At 43.7% G+C, this 22,355-nt stretch overlaps 1 protein-coding gene across 1 annotated transcript in view; it reads left to right on the top strand.

Annotated features, from left to right (window-relative positions):
• Window positions 1-22,355, top strand: part of grin2ba (glutamate receptor, ionotropic, N-methyl D-aspartate 2B, genome duplicate a) — a 78,935-nt gene that overhangs the window by 34,214 nt on the left and 22,366 nt on the right. The window contains exons 2-5 of the mRNA XM_070847784.1: window positions 2,738-2,881; window positions 3,268-3,538; window positions 10,455-10,647; window positions 19,646-19,760. Coding sequence (XP_070703885.1) covers window positions 2,738-2,881; window positions 3,268-3,538; window positions 10,455-10,647; window positions 19,646-19,760 — 723 coding nt within the window. The remainder of the gene's footprint in view (window positions 1-2,737; window positions 2,882-3,267; window positions 3,539-10,454; window positions 10,648-19,645; window positions 19,761-22,355) is intronic.

Below are 22,355 nucleotides of genomic sequence, written 5' to 3'. Positions count from 1 at the left end.
CTGTCAACCATGGACTACACACACAGTCACACACGCAAACACACACACACACACACACACACATATGTAACAGACAGCCCTGCGGAGGCCACACCCACACAAATACAGACATGCACACAATATTAGAGGCACAAACACACATGTATACATTGACATAGACAGACAAACTACACAAAGTGTTCCACACGCATTGAATGACACAGATACTGATATATTTCCATCCTCACACACACACACACACACTCTTCCTGTAGAGGACAGCACACATGTGTCCTGTCTCTCCCTGACAGCAGCAGTCCTCTGTGGCTGAACAAGTCAGGCTTAGCCTCCTCCTGGCTTGGCTGGCTGACTGGCTGACACACACACACAGACACACACACACACACACACACACACAGACACGCACACACACCTCCGTTTGCCTGCTCCTTCACTGACTCCTGGCTTCCTGCCCCTTCACTGCTCACTCGCTCCACACAGGATCACAGCCGTCTGTCAGCCTGCCCTCTTCCTCGCCATTCATCCTATTGTCACCACATTGTCCTCTGCCTCTGTCCCCCTGGAGGCTTCAAATCTCAGCGACATCCTCACTGCTTTTTGTACATCTCCATCTTCTATTCTCGCTTGCTTAATTCCCTTCTCTCCCTTTAGTTTCTCTCTGTTTTTTCCTCTTTTCTCTTATCGGTTCCCTCGTCTACAGTTTTGTCTGCTCTTTTTCTATCTCTCGCTGTATCTCTCCATCTCCCTCTCCCCAGTCTCCACTGGCCATTCATCCCGCTGTATTGTGTGGTGTAGAGTATTGTTGTCTGTGTACAGTAGCCAGCGCTGACGTCAGCCGTGGATCCACAGAGAAGGCAGCCTTGCTGGCTGGCTTCCTACGTCTGGCTGACTGACTCGCTGGCCTCGCTACTCCCTCTGGGAATTTTAATACTCACTAATCGATCACTTTGTGCCAACAGAGGTGATAATGTGGCCAGACCCTAATTATTGTTGCTGTAAATGAACAGAGGTGTTTTGCAACATTTCATTTTATTTAAGCTTTTCTTATCATTTAACCTGTTCCCACTAGTGATTTTTTTCTAATACCATATTTCTGACACCCCCCCCCTTTTCACCTTCCCTCTTCTTTTAGCATGTATTTTTCTCGAAGGCTAATGAAAATTCAGCAGACTACTGGCACTCTGAATGAGTATGTTGGACAGTACATTAATACTGCTCTTAAGAAGAGAGAGATAGAGACAGGAAGCCAGAGGAAATGGGGTGAAACACGGCGGAGGGGTGCCGTATAGAGGATAAAGGGGGGAGCGGGAGTGCACAAATCTGGAAATTCAATTATAACTGTGCCCTGGCAGTAATTCCACTGGTGTAAATGGGATGGATGAAGAATGAGAGGGAAAGAGGCAGAAAAGAGAGAGAAAGTTGAGGAACAAATGGATTCAAGCTAGCCAAGAAACAGGAGTACATCATCAGTGTGTGAGCATCATTATTTCATGGTTTTAAAACACAGCCCCTGCATTGAACTCTGCATTAGATGCACATGATTTATGTTTCACACAGCGCAGGATTATAATGACATGTTTTCAACCTCACGGATGCAGCACATTACGCTCATTATTTGAAAGAGCATTCGGCAAGTGTTTCACATGCGCATCGTACCTCTCAACAAGCCACCTCAGTGGTATAGCCCTGATTTCATTAATGCAGAAACAAGGTAACGGATCAACCCATGTGCACCCCCTGGGAGGGGCAGGTTAGCCTTTGATGTTGAGTGAAGCACAGAGAGAGTTCTAAGAAGCCAGAGAGATTTCAGCACCCTGCCTCGCCTTGCCTGTCTGTCCCGGCTGTCAGCTACAACTGGTTCTGTTCGCGCCCAATCCAAAAGTGAACACAACTAAATCCTTCTCATTCATACAATTTTGCCATAAAAGAAGCACGAACATCCAAGAACATAAACACACAACTGTACATTGTGTGCACGGGAGTCGGGCTCGCAAGACTGACTCACCCATGCAAAATAATGAGCTCACGTCGCAGAACTGCAGAGTCTTGTCTAGACTAGCATTTCTCACCTCCTCCTCTTCTTCTGTCCAGCTCAATATTCCATTTCAACACTGGTGGCAGGATGCAGGCTTGGGTATCAGTCTGTGAGCGATCTTTATTGGAGTGTCCCTGACTGTACTGCTGTTTGGTTTGCCGTACATTCTGCATGTCTCATATTTAGATTGAACTTATCCAAAGGAGGGGAGTTATTTAGCGAATGTTGTATGCACAGTGTGTCAAGGATAGGTGTGTGCCATTTCTAGTATATCTATTGTCTAATATCCAGCACCTTGCAGGTTACATCAAAATTGCAGTGTTCCAACACAGCTGTAATAAAACAAATTGATGAAAATGATCGATGAGATTAAGGACAGCAGCTTCGAGTCCCCAGAATTTGCTCCAGCCACCCCCGTGTACAAACTCATTAAAGGAGTCATAAAGGCAACTAATGAAAATCATGACCGGTATCATTACAAGCCCACTGGTGTCCTCACCCCTTTCCCCTCTGCGAGCGAGAGAATAAAGGCAGCTAAATTAATGTTCGCACCAATAATGTTACAAACCCACCGCCACTCTCTAAGTAGTATCTGTTCCCCTCTGTGTGCAAAGCCAACTAAATTAAAGTTCAGGCCAATATTGTTACGTAACCATTTACACTCTGCCTCTTTGTTCCTCTGCGTGCTTCTGTCATTTCCAGGATGACAGCTCCATGTTCTTTCAATTTGGCCCCTCCATCGAGCAGCAGGCTTCGGTCATGCTGAACATCATGGAGGAATATGACTGGTACATCTTCTCCATTGTCACCACCTACTACCCGGGTTACCAGGACTTTGTCACCAAGGTAACTGCACTCAGTTGAAACAACATGCAGAAATAATCAGGGCATAAAGGCAAGATGACACGGAGGATGAATTAGCATGAAATTTTAATACATGATGCTGATTAGAGACAAATTTACTGAGCATTCCATGCTCAATATGAATGCCACCACTGGACCAGTGCTGCAGTGGTGCTTAAGGTGTTATCATCGTGGTGTCATCCTCATGTGATAACGCGGATTAAAATGACAAAAAGTCTCTCGTACAAATTTGTCAATAAATGACAGAATTCATACACACGAGGAAAACTCCATGGTGTTTATATTTTGCTGACAAAAACAAAAGAATCCCTGATAATTAAGCGAACTGCTGTTTTGTGATCAGCCTCTTCTCCCTCTGTCCCATCTAGATCCGTAGCACCATTGAGAACAGCTTTGTGGGCTGGGAACTGGAGGAGGTTTTACTACTCGATATGTCTGTAGACGACGGAGATTCAAAGATCCAAAACCAGCTGAAGAAGCTCCAAAGCCCCGTCATTCTTCTCTACTGCACTAAAGAAGAGGCCAACACCATCTTCGAGGTGGCCCACTCTGTTGGGATCACTGGCTATGGCTACACATGGATAGTGCCCTCGCTGGTAGCCGGAGACACTGTTGTAGTGCCTGCCGAGTTCCCCACAGGTAGGAAACCTGCTATGGCAAGAGATACTCAAATATAAGTCATAGAATCCACTTGGAAAAATTTTACAGTGTTCTTAGGCATAAAACGTGTGATGAACAGGCAGACACACTGATGACTGACACTTTTTAACTGCATTCATTGTAGAAAATATGCAACCATTACAGAAACTTGTTGTCCAATTAGTTTTACACTTATTCGGCTGGTAGCTTGATGTGACGTTTTCAGATGGTTGCGTTTTGTGGCTCTTAGCTCGATAGTGTTGTAGTGGCATGTTACCTCTCTTCACAATGGCCAGCTGTTTCACTGAAAATTATGCGCGCTGGTCTTGTGCTTCTCTCAGACGTAACCTCTCTTTGCAAGGCAACTTTTGATGAATATGAGACAAACCTCTCCCCATATTCATTAGCTCATGATGGAGATTGTGAAATAAAAACCGGGAAAATTCAAGGTTTTTGCTTTCTTAAAGCGAGACAGTGTAACTTTTAAAAGAAGAAAGACCACATTCTTCCTCTCTCAAATGAAAAGCTGCATTGTTAAGCACCATTGCAGCGTTTAAAACTGAGGAGCTGGCTGCCAGAGCCTCACTTGGTCTGGTATGACATGTTGCTTATGGTGGCTAAAGTGAGCTAGTGTTAGCAGACTTGGTGTGAACCTGATATTACTGAGGGATTTCACAGACTGACTTCGCTCACACTTCTCTAGTTGCTTTACTGTTACACTACTATTGAGCAATTACCATGATCTACTCTAGTAATAGTCACTTGTGTAAGTTACACAAATACCACCACTGTTAATTGCTAGCGATGCATTTATTACTGTTTGATTTATACCACTGTGTAGACACCCTGTAGAAAACAGCACTGTGGAATCAAGGCACAGTGTGAGGGTTAAGGATTTGATTTAGCCAGTGGCCGCCTATGTAGACCAATGCAGGCATTCATGGTACTTTTAATGCACTTTAAACACCAACCAAATGTTGCATGTAATGCAATTGCTGTACTTACAAAGGGCTTAAAATCTGAGCTCAAGGCAAGCAAACATCTTTTCACACTGAGATTATGTCTAAAGCTAAAAAAGGGGATCTAATTCCTGATTCTGACTCAGTTTCCCATAGCACACACATACTCCATAGGCTGACTCTGGTCCGAGAACAAAATTTCAATCCAACTTGACCCGGACTGCTTGCAAGTGACACACTGCTATGTTATCACCTCACCAGTCATTTTTTATACGCTAGTAGCTGCATTTAGCAAGCTTATTATCAGACGTACAGTAGGCGCTGAGGTTGAAAAATGGGATTGGCATGGCTTTGCATAAGTGGGCCCCAGTCTAAACTAACTAAGTGAATACACATTGCACATCAATGTCACTTGATCAACAAATAAAGAGGTATTTAAAGTAGGTATTTGTGCAAAATATAAAAAATTTTATTCATCAATCTCTTTGTATTTGTACAAATTAATGCACATTCATTCAAATTTCTATTTACAAGACACACGGTAACTTTTACAACACACAAGTTGACTCCTGTTGGTATTAATAGCTATGATAATATAATAATAATAATATATAATAATAAATAACAATGATAAACTGTGAGATGCAATTACATGTTCTGGAAAAGGTCACTAAGTGGACCTTATTTTGTCAAATTACTACCTCAAGTTCAAGAATGAACTTTCACATTCAAGACCATTAGTACAGTAGTCTAACACTGCTCCTAAAAATGATGCACTGCTGAAGTGTAAGGATCAGGCTACAATGCTATAATGTCAGTAGCAGTTCATGATCCATCATCCAAGAGGTGGCAATATCCACCTCTGTTGAGGTGTTGTTTGCGGTGCCACAGAATGACAACAGAGCCTTTGAAATGTTATTTTTCCAGATTTTATTTTCAGCTAGCTATTTGGATTTTTCCTGCAAGACAAGAAACAAACTGACCTTTCCTAACAAGACGTGAAAGAGCGTCTCTCCCCCTCTCTCCCCCCACAACACCACTGGAGGTCATTCTAACCTTTGAAGGTCAAATGTGGAACCAAAGTGACATCTAAGTTGGGATGCATTAACCGCTCAACCTGCTCACGCAATCCGTCAGGCACACCTGTCAGGCTGCCTCTTGTAACTCGACTTTCAGTACTTGGGAGTGGGCAGACAGTTTTAGAAAGGCCAAACCTCAGTGGGAATCAAACTCTAACTGTTACCAATGTTGCCACCGTAAGAACTAATGGAACTTTCCCCGACTTTAGTCTGTTTTCCTCTCTGTAGGACAGTAAACCTCAGAGCAGGTAGTATATTTATTCAGACATATGAGCCCGATAATTTGTTGGTGCCTGGCTTGTTGATTTACAGTGAAGGGGAGATATTACACTGCTGCCTCTCCTCAGCAGTTTCTGGGAAATGGTTGCCAGGCGGAGACCTGAGATCGCTGCGCCGTTCAAGCACCGTAACTCAAACTTTTTTACCTCTGTGCCCCCATTGGCATCCATGGATGATTCCCTCTAAATGGGAGTTAGGAAGTGTGTTTGCGAGCCTGCGTATGTGTCTATGACTATGGTTTGTGCCTTTTTGGTATAATGTCTGTGTGCATTTATCTGTGAAATGTGCAATTGGTTCATGGTTTAATTTGCATGAAAAAATAATGGATGAGTGTGATCCAATGGGTTGTGTGTTTGTGCTTGTATGTGTACCTCACATGTTGGAGAGCCAGAATGTTTGCTTGTAGCCCAGGTTGAACAAAACTACGGCTGCGTGTGTGCGTGTGTGTGTGTGTGTGTGTTCGTATCAGTTTATCTGTTCCAAATTAGGGTTCCACTCTATAAAGTTTGATATATCACCATATCAGTTATGTAAATCATTCAACAACTTCCCTGTTGATTTATGGTGCCACAGAGATAATCGTGACTAGCTCATGTACTGCCTGGATGATTACAAACTGGAGCTGGCAGAGTGGCTGCGCTGATGGACACATACAAACCTCTTTTAGTTAACATTGAATTATCATGAGATTAATCATATGGGACACAATGACAGATAGTAGGCTAAATGTCACCCACTCGCATATAATGTGCAGGATACATGTGTGTTTCATTGACTATGTGCCTATAGTCACATAGTCAATGAAAACAACAAAATGTCTTTATATTTTATGTTAGTTTGTATAAAACCGCTGTCTTATGTTATGTATTTCTGCAGATATATTTCTTGTAAAATATGATGTTGCGTGGTGGTATGCATAGCAGTCATATTAGTTTGCATGTTGAGTTTCTGTCACTGCTCTTCTCTGCCAATAAGATGAACACGACGGTAGCATGTCACTTATCAGCTCCAGCTGTGAACCTGCACTTTCCCTGCATTATGACTCGCTAAAGCATCTGAAAGAAAGACCGCTAATTTGGTGTTTTATAGTTGTGGTACTTCAGATGCATAGATATCCTGCATGAGAAAGGAAAGGATAGATTTGAACAGAATACTGGCCTGAATTAACCAGGGTGATGATCCTACTGTGCAAAAGCAAGATAGCAGCACGATGTTTGTAGACATCAGGTATTCAACTGTGCAAATCAATCATTCAACCAAGCCTTATTTCTGTGTTTCAACCTCAACATCAGAGCAGCCACATGAAGCCCGTAATGCTAGTCAACCACACTAACTAGTGAGCTAACACAGAGTGAAACTGCACCATGGGACAGCATGTGACTGATGGTGTGGTGGTGTGCGCTCTGGGTGAATCCGGCGGTTCAGGGTTCAACAGAAGGTGCACGCTAGCTGGGGGGTGAATTTGCTTACTAGGCACACTTGATAATTTGCACCATGTGTGATGAAGAGCCTCCACTTCTCATGGGTAATTCCACTGATGCCTTCCTTAAGTGGCGCTCTGGGGAACCAACTCTCCTCCTCCCGCTTCCTTCCTTTTCCTCCTTATTTCATGCCGTTGTTCCCTCGTTCCTCTATGTCATCTGTCTAACTATCCCAGCCTCCTCTGACGCTCTCTGTTTCTACTCCTCTTGCTTTTTTCCATTTCTTTTACCTCTTCATCTTTGTGACTCTTCTGTTATATGACTTTTTTTCCCCCTCTCTGCTCATTCGGTCCCTCTTTTTGCTCCTTGTCGCTCTCCGCTCTCTCTTACAAACAGCTTTTCTGTCTCTATTCTTCCTGATCAGAGTTACACACCGCTGCTGCAGAGACTGTGCTAACGTAACCACCCAATCTGACATCACTGACAATAATAAGCGGTTTCCAAAAATACCCTGTGATACGGTAGTTCTGCTGTTACGTTCTCCAATCAATTTGCCTGCTTGTGGATAGTCTGTCTGCAGTCTATGTGATTTTCTTTGTATGTGTGTGTGTATCTGTAACAGCGAGACAGCCTTTGCCTTCAAACAGAGGCAGTAACCAGTTTTACCAGAAAAAGGCTTCATAGCTGCCACAGTGCTGTTCAGCTATAACACTGCCAGTTCACGTGTCTGTGTTGTGACATTTAAACATGTCTTGAGAGATGTATGAACATATATACGCAGCAGCTCCCAAGATGTAGAAAAGAATACACCACACGGAGCATGCACATGCACAGCGCACACGCTGCCCATCAGACACACACACTCATACGCACACACAGATTTTCATGAAAAAATCGTTCCCATAAAATAATAAAAGTGAAGTGTGCAAAAAGGAACAAGCGATGTGAGTGAGTGAGTGAGTGAGTGAGTGTTGAGAAAGTGTCAACAGTGTGTGACATTAGATGTGGTCCTGGAGGGCTGGAGCTGTCAGTGCTGAGGCCCCGCGAGGAAGGCAGGTTGCCAGGCCTCTTGTCTATTTCTGCCCACTGACATGGTAGCGGACTGGCTGACATGTGGTCATACTCTGTCAGATGGATGCGGACCGACTGATGGACACAGAGACGAACAGATTAAAAGGCAGACAAGAGAGACAGAGAGCCAGATAAATTGACTTGAAGGCAGCCGGTGCTTCACCGAGAGCTGTGTGACCTGAACCCAGAGACACCCAGTGAGTCCCAAACAGAAAGATCCGTTATTGGCCCTTTTTCAGAAGTCACAAGGTCACTTGATGCTGAGAGTTTTAATAGGACCAGGCTTTTGATATTCTTGATGGTTTCCACTTTAAACTGAGCTTCCACTAAATCCAGCCCCCTTACTGTTGCTACGTTGATCAAGCTTTAAAACTTGACCAGAACAGAATTGTACTTCAGCGCATATGCAGTTTACAGCTCTAGCATGGCCTGATATCCTAGCTCCTTATCTCCTTTCAGGTTCCAAGCCTGAGAGGTATTTTTTTAATGTAATCTTTTTAGTGTAAAAAATGTTTGCAGCCAACATTAAAACAGATAAACACACATTTGATCCATCCCACTTTTGCTCTCATGTTTTTGGTTTTGGGGAGTTGATAAAAAAGGAACCACTATCCAAACTCAGAGGTTCACTGTCACTACAGCCCCTGATCACCGCTTTAACATGGCGAAAAAGCTTGACAAGACCTGTTGTGTATCAGAGTGAGGAATAGTGAGGAAAAGTGAGCAATATTCCCCTCTTTGTTAACAGCTGCCTTAATGTAAACCTTGAGGATGGTCATTAGCCTCTAGCTGCTCTACTGGTTGTGCTAATGTGTCAGTGGTGGAATTCCATAGTTTAGTGGGAGGTTGTGACCCCTTCATGTTCAAAAAGTGTGTGTGTGTGTATATATAAGGATCCAAAATGGATCCACAATAATTAGTCCCCTTGTGAGCAGAGCTCAAGGACATTCCCACCTGTTATCTCCAACCTGATAAAATCCTGACAGCGGTGAGGTAGAAAGCTAAATGACTGGTCATTAAAAGGAGATAAACATTGCATTAGGCTCAGTGCTGGGCAGCATGCACTGTGTGTCATCAATGAATGATGACTATTTGTCGTGAGTTAATCATATTATCAATAACTGCAGTTTAATATCAATGAAACTCATAATCAGAATGTCAGCTGTGTTTTAATAGACACATGAAAGCCTCAAAGTTTCATAGTAAAGTGATTCTTCTCTGTTTTTCTCTTTTTGGTTTAAACTGACCAATAATTGATTAAGAAATGCATTTATAGTAAGTCAGGTCCTCTGTGGCTCATGCAGGTAAATCAGTGTCATTTGTGATCGGGTGACTTTCGGATGTGAGTTTGTGTGAATGTAAGCCGGGGCAACATCCTCAGTCAGCCCTCCCTGAGTAAACAAAGGTAAAAAAAAAAAAAATGAACTTGTAATGTCAAGTACTGTACTCACTCCATGAAAATCAACAGCAGAGGGGGAGAGTGTAGGAGAGGAAGGACGGGCGTCCTGGCAAACAATTGAATGGGCTGATGGATAGTTGGAAGGGCTCTGGGAGAGAGAGAGCAGGGAGACAGAGAGAGACCTGCACATGAATGTTCATAAACAGACAGATTGTCAAAAGAGAACAGGACTCAAGCAGACAGAAGGACAGATAAACAGACGTACAGACAGTGCAAAGGCCAACAAACAGAGACAGACAGTGCTTTAGACAGGCAGATGGACAAACACAGCAAGGTGATAGACGCCTAGTCAGGCTCGATGGGAGTGCTGTTCATCTGTTCTCTGAGTCATCACGTAGTGTGTGCTCTGTCTCTTGGAGTGTGTTCAAAACATATACACTCTGTATACCCTAACAGTTATCCCTGTCTCTCCCGCTTTAGTTTTCTCCATCTGTCCGACTCTCATTTGTCTCTTTACTTCTCCACTTTTCCCCATACAATCTATTTCACCTCTCATTTTCGTCTCTTATTAACCTTCCTGAATCTTTCCTGACTTACCTCTATTTTTAGTGATCGACCTGTCCCCCGCTATCTCACCATCTTTTTCGTCGTCTTCTTCTCGCACCTCCTCTGATTGTTCTCTCTCCTCTTCTCTCTGCGTCCACCCAGGTTTGCTCTCTGTGTCCTATGACGAGTGGGACTACGGCCTGGAGGCCCGTGTTCGCGACGGCGTGGCGATAATCACCATGGCAACCTCCACCATGATGATGGACCGCGGACCTCACACCCTGCTCAAGTCTGAGTGCCACGGAGCTCCTGACAAGAAGACTCCCATCTCAGGCAACCCCAACGAAGTGCTCAGGTGAGTGAAGACGGAGATTGTATGGTTTTCTGTTGGGGAACTCAAAAGTCTCATGATGCAAAACAATACGAGTCGTCTATTCTTTATCACATGTTATGGACAATGGTAGTAAAACAGGTTAGTAAAACATAATCGCAATTATTTCGATCAATATTGAGTATCATATCAATCACTCATTCATTTTAGGGACAACATATTTTTATTGCTCTTTCACAACTTCCATGTTGTGCTACATTCCTGCTAATGTACAAATCTTTGCATCAGAATAAGATTGGTCCTCATTCACACTGCATCTGCTAGAGACAAAATATGAATGAAGTTGTACCAAAAGGCTTTTTACCAAAACATGAAATTAGTATGGTCTTGTCTGCGTCTTGTCTGCAAGGGCGGGAATTACGTGAGGCAACATTAGCAATATTATTCTTATTGGCAGTCATGCGTTTATGGTACTGCAGTTTGTGGCGTTTTTTGGCGTTTTGTTTTGTTTAGCTTAGCACAAAGACTGGACAGAGCCAGGCTAGCTGGTTTCACCTGCTCTTAGTCTTAAAGGTAACAAATCTGCCTACTGTTACAGACACATCTAAGGTTTGATAATTAACTCTTCATATCTTCTTCATTTAACTGGTAGAAAACCGGAAGTGTTAGAAGTTTTTTGTAAAAATGAAACAAAGGAGATATAAACTGTTAATGTGTGAACTTTCGAGTTGCTGCTGGATGGATTTTATCACCTTTAGACTCCTTTAGCCAGGTTAGGCGTTTCCACCGGTTTACGGCCTCTACGCAAAGCTGAGCTATCACATGGACATGGACAGATCTGAGAGTGGTATCTCCTCCTGTCACTGTCTGCAGTGAAGTTGAGAGGTAACTGCTGCAGTGGATTTTTGGATACTGACGCCAACAAAGGAGACGCTGCTTTTAGTTCTCTAAATTGGAGAAAGAAATAATTGATGAAAAAGGCGCCCTTTTAAATGGGACTTTAAATATGTTATGATGTCTTCAGTTTTAATATGAATACTTTAACGCAGACGATCCCAGAGTTGGGGATATATTGAGATGTATTGCGTTTGTTGACAATTAATGGGCGATGTATTGCATTCTCAATCAGAGTTTAAATTAGACTGTATGTGTGACTGTATTAGACTTCCTGTTGAATGTTGCCTTTACATCATTACAGTCAGAGTGCACTGCAGGAATAATATTCTTTCTCCTGTTTTGTGTGCAGTAAAACAAGCTCACTTTTTCCCATAAAGAAATCCCACACATATGCCTTTAAGACTATCTCGGTGGTGTACAGTGCATAATAAAGTATGGAGGACACACGTCTCAGCAGTGGCCTCATTTGTTTACAGTAATTTATTTACAATTACACTAATGTCTCCACATTAATGTGGCAATGATTTATAGATGCTAAAATGCGACACACAGCAGCTTTAAAAGGTGCACAGGTTGCGGCAACACGAGCGTCCTTGCATAGATAAGCACGACCATGGATGCAGCAGATGCTGGCACACGAACACACACACACACACACACACACACACAAACACACGTGCACTTTCATCCCCTGCATACTGTGATCACACCACCCCCACCCACCCCCATGTAATCATACCTCACACACACAAACACCCCCTTCAACAGCCCCTTCCTCAGGAAAATCCGACCCCACCCCCTCAGCTGTCCATCTCAGCAGCAGGCCTTTTGAACTGGTTGTGGAGCGCAGCGTTCGGCGGCGCTTTGCTCTGCGCACTACCTAATTGGTCCCAATGGCGTTTCAGTCGACGAACACTAGCCCCTGTCGTGCTGTGCTCCAGAGCACAGCACAGTATTATATTCTGGAGCAGTTTCACCCCTCTCCCACTCTGTGCGCCTGCTTTAGCTGCATGCGTGTGGGTATATGTGTTTATATTGTGCTAAAGACAGACAGACTGTCAGTGAAGGCCAGATGTGTGTGTGTGTGTGTGTGTGTGTGTGTGTGTGTGTGTGTGGTTTCGCTATATGGTGGCAGAGGTAATACACTTACACTCACACAGTAACTGACACACACTTGTATCCAGGCGGACGTACAGGCTGCTTCTCTCTGCTTTCTGAGTCTCTGCTTTCTCCCACAGTTTCACCGCTGATAACGGTCACACATACTAGCTTTCATATTCACACTCATGCTGCAGCGGGAGAAAGCATAAGCCTCCTGTAGAAACACATGCTCACCTTTTTCTTTTTTGGATTGCACTGTAAATGAGGGATGTGGATCGTTATTCTGCTCATGCTCCAAGCCTAACTGCATCCTGCACTAAGGCAGCAAAGCTTTGTTGTCCGTTCCAGTAAACTCTCTAGATGTCATTTCCAACCCCTGTCTGCTTTTTTCACTCCTTTCTGAAGCTCTGAATTTGTTTCACCACTGCTTACTGCTTTGAGATAACAGTGGAGTTTATGGCAGCTGCCGTTGCCCCAGAACACAATTCCCCTGTTCTGTTCGTGTGTGTCTTGCTGTGGTCTGCTGTACACCGCTCTGTTCTTCTCAACTCTACTGTGGTCTTCTCTGCCACGTCCTGTGCTGCTCTCTACTCTGCTCGGCTCCCTCTTAACTCAGTCATGTTCATCTTTGTCCTCTTTTGCCCTGTAGTCTTCTCCTTTGTTCTGCCCTGGTCCGCTTTTATACATCTGCTCTGCTTTGTTCCACTTTATTCTCTTCTGTCGAACGCCGCTCTGCTCTGTCTTATCTGCTCACACCTTCCTTTCTTCCCCTCTGTTTTCTCCTCTCCTCTCCTCTCCTCTCTCTGTTCTGCTCCTCCCAAGCCATTGTCTGTGCTCCAGACCTGCAGTTTTATAATCAACTTAGCTGTGTTGTTGATTAGATCAGTTGCGAGCGCTGCTAAGATCCTTCGCCCCTCGCTGCCTTAACTAAATTTGTTTGGTGATAACCTTTGTCTTCAAGTGTTCAATCAAGAGATTAGCATTTGGCCTACAGTCTATATACTAGACACTGAATGAATGGCTAGTTGCCTGGCTTGCTGGGTGCGTGGTTTGGCTGGCTGGAAGCCCTGCTGCCTGGTAGGTTCACTACTAAGTGAATCAGTGGATGAATAGAGGAAAGATGGATGGAAACGGAAGCAACTCAATCAAAAGGCTCTTTTGTAAGGAAAAACTCTCATATTTAATGACATGCTCCAGTGAATTCAAACCTCATTTGTAAATTTTCAAAAAGACCCTTTAAAGCAAATCATTAATAAATCAGGTAGAGTGACAATAAGCCTAAGCAGTCGAGAACGGCACCAAATAGCTGTGCTAAGCTCGAAAACAAAGCCTCAGTCTCTAAAGCTCAGTTTTCGCTGCGAGGCATTGTCCATGAACGAGTCCGTGAAAATAAATTGAGCCAAGCAACTGGAAGTCAAACTAATTTTAAAACAATGGGAGCAGCGGTTCCCAATCTTTTGTATAAGATGAGATGTAGCCCCACAGCCCTTTTTAGATGAACTGTAGCCCTCATCAACATCCCAATCATGTTCCATATGTGGTCATTTTTGGTTACGTTTGCCGTCATACTGCTACTACCACCACTTGGACTGGCAAACGCTGGATGTTCCAGCCATTTATTTGTTACTTTTAGCTATTTATTTCAACTACACATACTTTTAGTTAACAATTTCACCTATTTATTACTTTTAGCAGTTAAAACCATTTGTCTGTTACTTGTAGCTAACCATTTTAACTACTCTGCTTGCTTGCTAACTAGTTTTCTTGGACTCATTGTTACAGCTGACTCAATGCGTGGATGTATTTTTCTGTTTTATAAAAATCATAAATTCTTCTTTTTTCAAATTAGTTCAGCTGCTCCACAATCTTCCCTCGTACTCCCAGGCAACTGCGGAAGTACCCCCTCATGAAGACATCTATCTAACTGTAGAGCGAGCATGACCCAGGAACTATTTCTTGCTTCAGATTTATTCCAAGAGGGATTTTTGTTTGGTAATGTAGGAGATTTTTTTCCCCCCCTGAACAGTTAACCATATTTGAAAGTTAAAGTTGAAAATTCTGATTGAAAATCTGATGCAGCACAGCAAGCGGCGTAGGAACCAAGACGGCACTTGTCAATCATTCTTTTTGCAGCTCAGTGAAATGCTGTATGTTATGAGGAGCTACTTATGTGCCAAACCACACTAAACAAAGCAGAATTTCTGGGACAGCTTTGGGAATATACAGCTATGCATCCCAGTCTGTAAATTCTGGTAGGGACTGTGACTTCTGGAGATGATCACACACTTCCTGCTTTTCAAGCTTATAGATTACAGATGTGTTAGCTCAGTAAACATCGTAGATCACACCTAGTTTACATTTCAGTCCACTGCTGAGTGAGGAAGAATCACTGTAAGGTCACGGTCCTCTACTTGACGTTATGAACCATACGTTATGCCGATCCCTCTCTGTTGAGCATTTCCCCGTCTAGCCTTAGAGCTTCATAGAATGCCACAGGAGAAGGATACGTCACTCCGCTAAGTAAATTAAGTCCACTGTAGCCAGCACTGTGACATTCCAGCTAATGCTACAGTACGAGCCTGACAAATGAAGATAGCGGAAAGAAGAGGAAGAAGAGAGCAAAGCACGGAGAGCAAAAGACACAGTGAGGGAGAGATAGGAAGAGAGACCACAGCTGAGCAATACACAACAGCGGAAGAATCATGAGTTTGACAACAGTGGCCCTGACCTTGCCAGGCGTGGACAGGTTCCAAATGAGCTTGGAGTTGGAAAGGTGTCAAGTGCCTTTAAGCTCTGAGGACATTTTTGAACTTCTGTGGCCCCAGTGAGGCTTTCAGCAGAGTGTTTGTGTGTTTGCATGTGTTTGTGTGTGTGTGTGCGCTCGGCTGTGTGCGTGCACTACACTCTGAAGCAGCATTTTGACCCTGAGCTGAGGGGTGAGCGTGTGCCAGCTCGATGGGCAGTGCGTCCACCTAGGTGTGTGAGTGTGTGTGTGTGTGTGTGTGTGTGCACGCTTGTAGCCAGTTCAGAGTAAGTCTATAAAGGCCAGTGGAGTGTGTGTTTATGAGGCAGGCCAGTGGGAGGCGTTAAAAAGGTACCTGTTTGTGATGGGGCTTGATTAGAACTAGGTCGGGATGCTCCCGCTCTCTCTCTCTCTCCTCTTTCGTCCCTGTCCTTTCTCTCCATTTTTATTGCTTTCCCTCTCTCTGCTCCTAAATCTTTTCATCTGTCACTAAATCTCCTTTTCTCTGGCAGGTTTATTCAGTTCTCTACTTTTCTTTAGCTTTATTTTATCTCATATGATCATCCCCTCTCCCTCTGTTTTCATTACATTATTTTCTCTCTTTTTTCACCCTTTACTGCTTCCTTGTTCCCGCTAATTCCTTTTTCTGTCGGCTATTGTAATTTTTGACTCTTGTGATGTCTGTCTTTTAAGACTTTTGAAGTTTTATTCCATAAGGCTCAGAGATGAGCTGAATATTGTGTTAATAAAGTGTTTAATCCGTTATCTCTAAAATGTAGAGAATCCACCCTGTTCAGGGCTACCATTTAGAATGAATTTCATTATGATTTGTTTTAATTAAGTGCTGTCTGTCATTTGTCAAAAATAAACCAAATCAAAGCCACATATGTAGCCCCATTTGCTACTTGGGTGTTGTCAGTCCTCTCCTCCTTTCTGTATCTCGGTTCCTGTCCTGTCATCTCTCCGCTCTCTTCCCATTAGCACAATTTATTACACTGTTTACACATTCAGGTCCCATGTCTGAACACACACGTGGGTAAGACTAGATGGGTAGTTGTGCAAACACACGCACACACAAGAAATTCACACCTCGCACCACATTCACACCGCACAGCCAACGTGTGCATGCAGCAAAGCTACAGTATTTTTCTCATCTGCTACAGGGCCATATGGGGAATGTTATCATTCTCCGTATAGATTCCTCCTCTACAAATCCAATAAGTACATTGCACCACAGTAATTTCTAAGGAGTGTAATTCATGACTAATTCATGTCGGGGTTAATTTATTAAAACTGACTTATCAATATTTCACACAACTCCTCCATTATTCACACCAGAACATGCGCTAAAACGTATCTATGTCAGGCCATGGAGTTAGCATGGCAAGTGTTGGTGTGTGTGTGTGTGTGTGTGTTTGCCACTAAGTTGTTCTGATTTACTATGGCTAGAATTTTTCTCAAGTAAAAGAAAAACCAGAAAGGAAAGATTCACTGAAGGGGATAATGTCGCTGTGGGTTTGATTGAAGCTTCGCCTGTTGGAGTCTGGTCAGAGTCACTCGCTTTCGTTCGCCAGGTGGAGACAGCTGCTGCCGCTGTTTGAATTTTAATTCACCTGCCGTACAGTACAGCCGAGATACTCTCCTTTCGCTTGAGCTGGAAACCGACAAGTTCAATAGGATATCAAAACAAGGGCTTTAGTGTGTGGGTGGATGTCTGTGCACATGTGCGTGGCGTTGTTAGCATGCTAATGTCATCTCTTATGTGTTTATATGTGTCTCTGGCATGGAAAGGCAGGCAGCGAATCTAACTGTTTGTCATCCAGCTTTGAGCAAGGCATTTAGCACCCAGCTGCCCCAGTGGACCTGCTCAGTGGCCCTAAAGAGGACCGACTGGGCAGCCTCCAAATGTGGATGTACTGTACACACCCCTGTGAATGAGAAAAAGAGCATCAAGCCCTGCTGTTTACGTATCTGTATGGACATGTGTGTCCAGTTTTAATGGTAACAATACATCAACTTCAGAGGACGTGGCAGAAAGAGGATATGGTCAAATGGATGGAACACAGAAGTACATTCCTGTAAACACAGTAGTCACAGCATGATGGGAGAAGAGGGGAGGGAGCGTCGCAGTCTAGTAGTAAAATGTCCCATCCCCTCCCTCTTTTTCTTTGAATCCCACCTCTCTCTCGCACTCTCTCTCTCTCTCTCTCGCACTCTCTGTCTCTTTTCCCTCCCACCCTCTGCGAGATTACCGTTGCCATAGTAACACAGCAGATTGGCTTGGAAGTCACAGTGGTTGTGGGTGCCATGGCAACACACATATGCTTGTGCTTCGCTCTGTTACTGCTGTCAACGTTGTGTAGGATGCACGCACACACACACACACACACACACACACACACACACACACACACACACACACACAGACCCCACGTTGTTGCACATAACAATAGCTTGCTCGGTAAAGATTAAAGGGGGCACAGCGTCAAGTCATTTTGTAAATGGCTTATGATTTATGCAGCAGATTCTGTGCACTTTGTATCAGTGCCAAGGCTCTACAGGATGGGGCGGTTAGCTGGACACATGGGGCTGTATGAGATAGTATGATGCTGGATGATTCTGCTCATCACAGCCCATTGAAAATATCAATATTTAATACAGGAAATAGAATAAGGAAGCTGGCATTAGAGTAATTGCTGGATTATTACATAAGCCCCTTCATTCTTTACATAGGAACTGCATAGATAGATAGATAGATAGATAGTTAGAGGAAAATGATGGTTCAAGATGAAGTGATTCTGCAGGTGATCACGTGTCCTGATACTGTACATGACCCAGTCCCGTGTTTACAGACCCCATCAGCACACTGCCAGTCCTGACACACACAGTCACATACACTTCTTCTTGTCATTTATATATTCATCTACATATATATGGTGTGCATGGTCTTGAGGCAGAGTGTTTCCATGGAAACAGTCAGAGAGAGAGAGAGAGAGAGAGAGTGTGAAGGAGAAAGGGAGTAAAGGGTGAGGGAGTGAAAGAGTTTGAGATTGTGTGTGTGTGTATGTGTGTGGGACGACAGTGAAGTGATTTGAGTTCACCTGACATAAACACTCCTGTTCCCATATACACACACTTACACACTCCCACGCACATTCACCATAATCACTGCAAGAGAATACGGCGCTGAGTGTCTTCGTGTGTATATGTGTGTTTGTGTGTGTGTGCGTGTGTGCGTGTGTGTGTGTTTGTGTGTGTGTGTGTGTGCGTGCGTGCGCGCGTTTGTTGTGTTTAGTTGAAGGGAGGTGAAATGATTTTACCTGACAGAAACAATGCTGCTTTCTCTCGGTTTCTCCTTCTCCTCCACACAAACACACTGACTGAAGCAGACACGCAGATCCAGTCGCACACACACACACCAACACACAGTGATCTGACAAGCTGCTATTGGTGTGTGGTGTGGTGTTTAACGCCAGACACAAACTGCATTGCTCATTTTTGTGCCTCTTTTCTTCGTCTGTCTCTCCAGAGCGTACTGTAAGATTTGTCAATGGACACAAGGCTTTGTGCAAAATTTGGTGAATGTATCTTTTAGGTGATGTTTCCACAATTTCAACTATTTTTGATCACATGCAATATGTTTTAATTTGTATTTTATTTTGAAAAATGGCTGGATTTGCTTATCTTAAATACAATTCCAATGAGAAAACAACCCCAAAATGACATGTTTAACTCCTGACGTAAATACCCCAGCAAAAGTTCCTATGATTTTTATACAAATTGAAGCCAGGCTAGCTGTTTCCCTTTGTTTCCAGTCTTTGTGCTAAGCTAAGCTAACCGGCTGATCTATATCTACATATTTAGTGGACAGATATAAGATTTGTATCAATCTTTGCACCAAAAAGCAAACAAACATATTTCCCAACAAGTTGAACTATTTCTAAGGTCACATCAACATGGACTCTGTCTACAACTGATGACTAATCTATATTCATCTGTTTATGAAACACCTGGTCAGACATCGGCTGATATCTATTTCCTGGTAGATGATGAATTTGTGTAATGTCAGTCTGGAAAGATAGGCGCTTAAAAAAGAAATTGACATAGGCCTGCAATGAAACTTTAATGTTTGGGAGATGGAGTAGAGCAAAAAAATGATATAGATATACAGACTAAATAAAACATTGGAGAGCTGTCACTGACACAGATATTTCTCAGGAAGTGATGCATGCCTCAATGAGTCTCTTTGTCTGTCTGTCTCCTCAATGCTTCCCTCTACAGGTACCTGATGAATGTGACTTTTGAGGGGCGGAATCTGTCGTTCAGCGAGGATGGATACCAGATGCACCCCAAGCTGGTCATCATTCTGCTCAATAAGGAGCGACAGTGGGACAGGGTGAGAGAGAGATGGGAGAGAAAAGGAGAGTGTCCGTGTGTGTGTGTGCACCTGTATTCTTGCTGGTTTAAACATTAACACGATCATAAAGCAGTAATGCCCATAATGTGTAAACTGTTGAAGTAAATGGATGATAGCAATGCCAGTGAGTTAGCTTCATTCTCTCAGTACCTGATTGGTCCGTGAGTATCTGTCCATCTTTCTATCTGCACCTCTTATCATCTGATTTTCACTTTTTAAGCATTTTGAGCCTTAAGCTTCACAGGCGCTACTCTGATTAGATATTATCAACTTGGCGAAGGTGCCTTTGAGCAACACTCTGCTCCACAGTGGTGATGTTGTAAGAATGCTTGTCTGCATCTCTTAATTTTAAAAGCTTGTTAAGCTATTCTGCATGCTGCACACCATTCATCTACTATTTTTACAAAGTCCCTCAGTTTGCTTGTGCTGCACTCAGAGCCTGTCTGCCAGAAAGTATTTGTGTTTTTCACTAGCTTTAATGGAAAATTGTCTCTTATGAGCACAAAGAGTTCCTTTCAGAGCTAACATGGAGCATCTAACTGTATCATAGTGTATTATATCACCAGCGTCTATGTAATGCTGAGTACACTGCAGTGTTCTTCTTAATGTAACCGAAACAAAGGTGTCTCTGAGGGTCATGTAACAGTGTTACAGCAAAAGGACATGCTTTCAGAGGCATTTTTTCAGAAGAATGACATGCATGTTTGCACATGTACAGTACTGTGTGCCCTTTGGTGGTACAATAGGCTTCCACTAAAAATGATATAAAATGCAAAAGTGAAACAGTCAGACGTGCAGCCTCTCAGACATTGCGAGGCAGACGGAACGGGTGGTTGGACTCGCTTAAATTACTTTTATGCGACTTGAAAACAGCATACAGGCATAGTGTAGGCCCATTTATCAAAGCAACAAGTTCAGCTGTAAATGTCTGCTCAGGAGCTGTCTGCACAAACGAGAGGTGCACTCACACATTCATGCAAGCAACAGTGACAAAGCTCACCTATTCTACGTCCGTCTGCATGTAATGTGGTCAACGTCATCACTTCTGCAGGTCAGAAAACTTAATGTAGGGTTACTTGTTGTGGACGAAAGTAGTAGATGGACGAAAAACATCCCAGACGTTGAAGTTCTGGGAACGGGCTATTGGGAAAGCTTCCCAGCATGCACCGGGGCAGCAGACTTAGGAGCACATGCCTCATTTTATATGAGACTATGCGTAGTTTATGCATGAAAATGTGCCTTTAAACTGGGAAGGGCGGAAGTTAAGCTGTAAGTTAAGAGGTAGTACTGGGTGCGATAAAAACTAAACTTCAGTCAAACTTTGTATTTATTCAGTCAGCATTCTCTGAAGGTTAAAACGTTTTATTGTGCGGATGGAGAAACAGATACAGCTTCTCTAAATGAGTGTGGTAGAGAAGGTGGTGGTGCAGAAAGGGCAACAACAGTCCTGAGTCATATTCTGAACCAACAACCTTAAATGAACTTGAGGCTCCCCGCCACCTGCAAAGTCACCAGCATGCATCTGTGTTTCCTGATGCTCCCCCTCCATTGTATGAGTGTCCTGCAGTCTGACTCTCTTGACTCTCCCTGTTCTTTATTCTCAGTGTTTCTCTCTTTCTTCTGCCTCTCTAATCTATATTCTGTCCTCTGATCAGAGAACAAGGTGAATCGCTCCCCTCCTGTCTCCCCTCTCTCCCTCTTTCTCCCCTTGCAGTCTGCGCCCACCCCCCCTCCCTCCTCCTCCTCTTCCTCCTCCTCCTCTCCCACTGCCTCACTCATGTTTAATTCTTAGCTTGACTTCCAGCTGAACCACTTTCCTTGGATCCTAATGAGTTCCAGCTCGTACGCCCATCCCTCTACAGCACCTTTGAAGAAGTGTGAAGACTCTGTAGTGTCCAGTCCAGTTTACACCCCTCCAGGCTGATTTTAACCCTTTTTTACTCCCCCATCTCTCCCCTTTTCTCTCCTCCTCTCCATCCCTGGAGGCTGCTTTTTGCCCCAGAGATACACAGCCTTAGCTTGTCTTCTCCAGGCAGCCTTGGCAAGTTTGTGTTCTCTGGAGTGCAATAAGTTTGTGTGTGTGTGTGTGTGTGTTGACATTTACATATTTAAGAAGAGCGCAAACCTGACTTTACACACTCGCCCCTCAGCTCCCTTTCCGCCCTCTCTCCCATTATCCTGTGTTCTGTTAGCCGATGATCCATATCCATTTCCACCCACATGTTTCCCTCAATGAAACCCTGGACACTTCCAGAGGAAAGGGCATAGGCAGACTCTCCAGGTATGGTTTCATGTGACTGGCATCGGGAGGAAATTGACTAATTGATGACGCTCATTCGGTGGAGTAGAGCCACAAGGGCTGGAGAGCCCTCCAGACATGCAGCTGGACACTCCTCTACAGAAGAGCCAGCATTTTGCATCTGAATGAGCTCCATCTCCAGCTTTCTGTCTGTCGCACACTCACTTGACTCTTTCACTCCATCTGTAGTTCAGTTTTTTTTTCCCCTTTTAAAACAATCTCGATTGTTCTGTTCTGTGCATTTATGTCAATTTTCTTTGTCCACTCTTTTGTGT

Source organism: Pempheris klunzingeri, chromosome 17, assembly GCF_042242105.1.
Source record: "Pempheris klunzingeri isolate RE-2024b chromosome 17, fPemKlu1.hap1, whole genome shotgun sequence".
NCBI classification, from domain to species: Eukaryota; Metazoa; Chordata; class Actinopteri; order Acropomatiformes; family Pempheridae; genus Pempheris; species Pempheris klunzingeri.
This window is presented reverse-complemented; position numbering and strand designations above follow the sequence as displayed.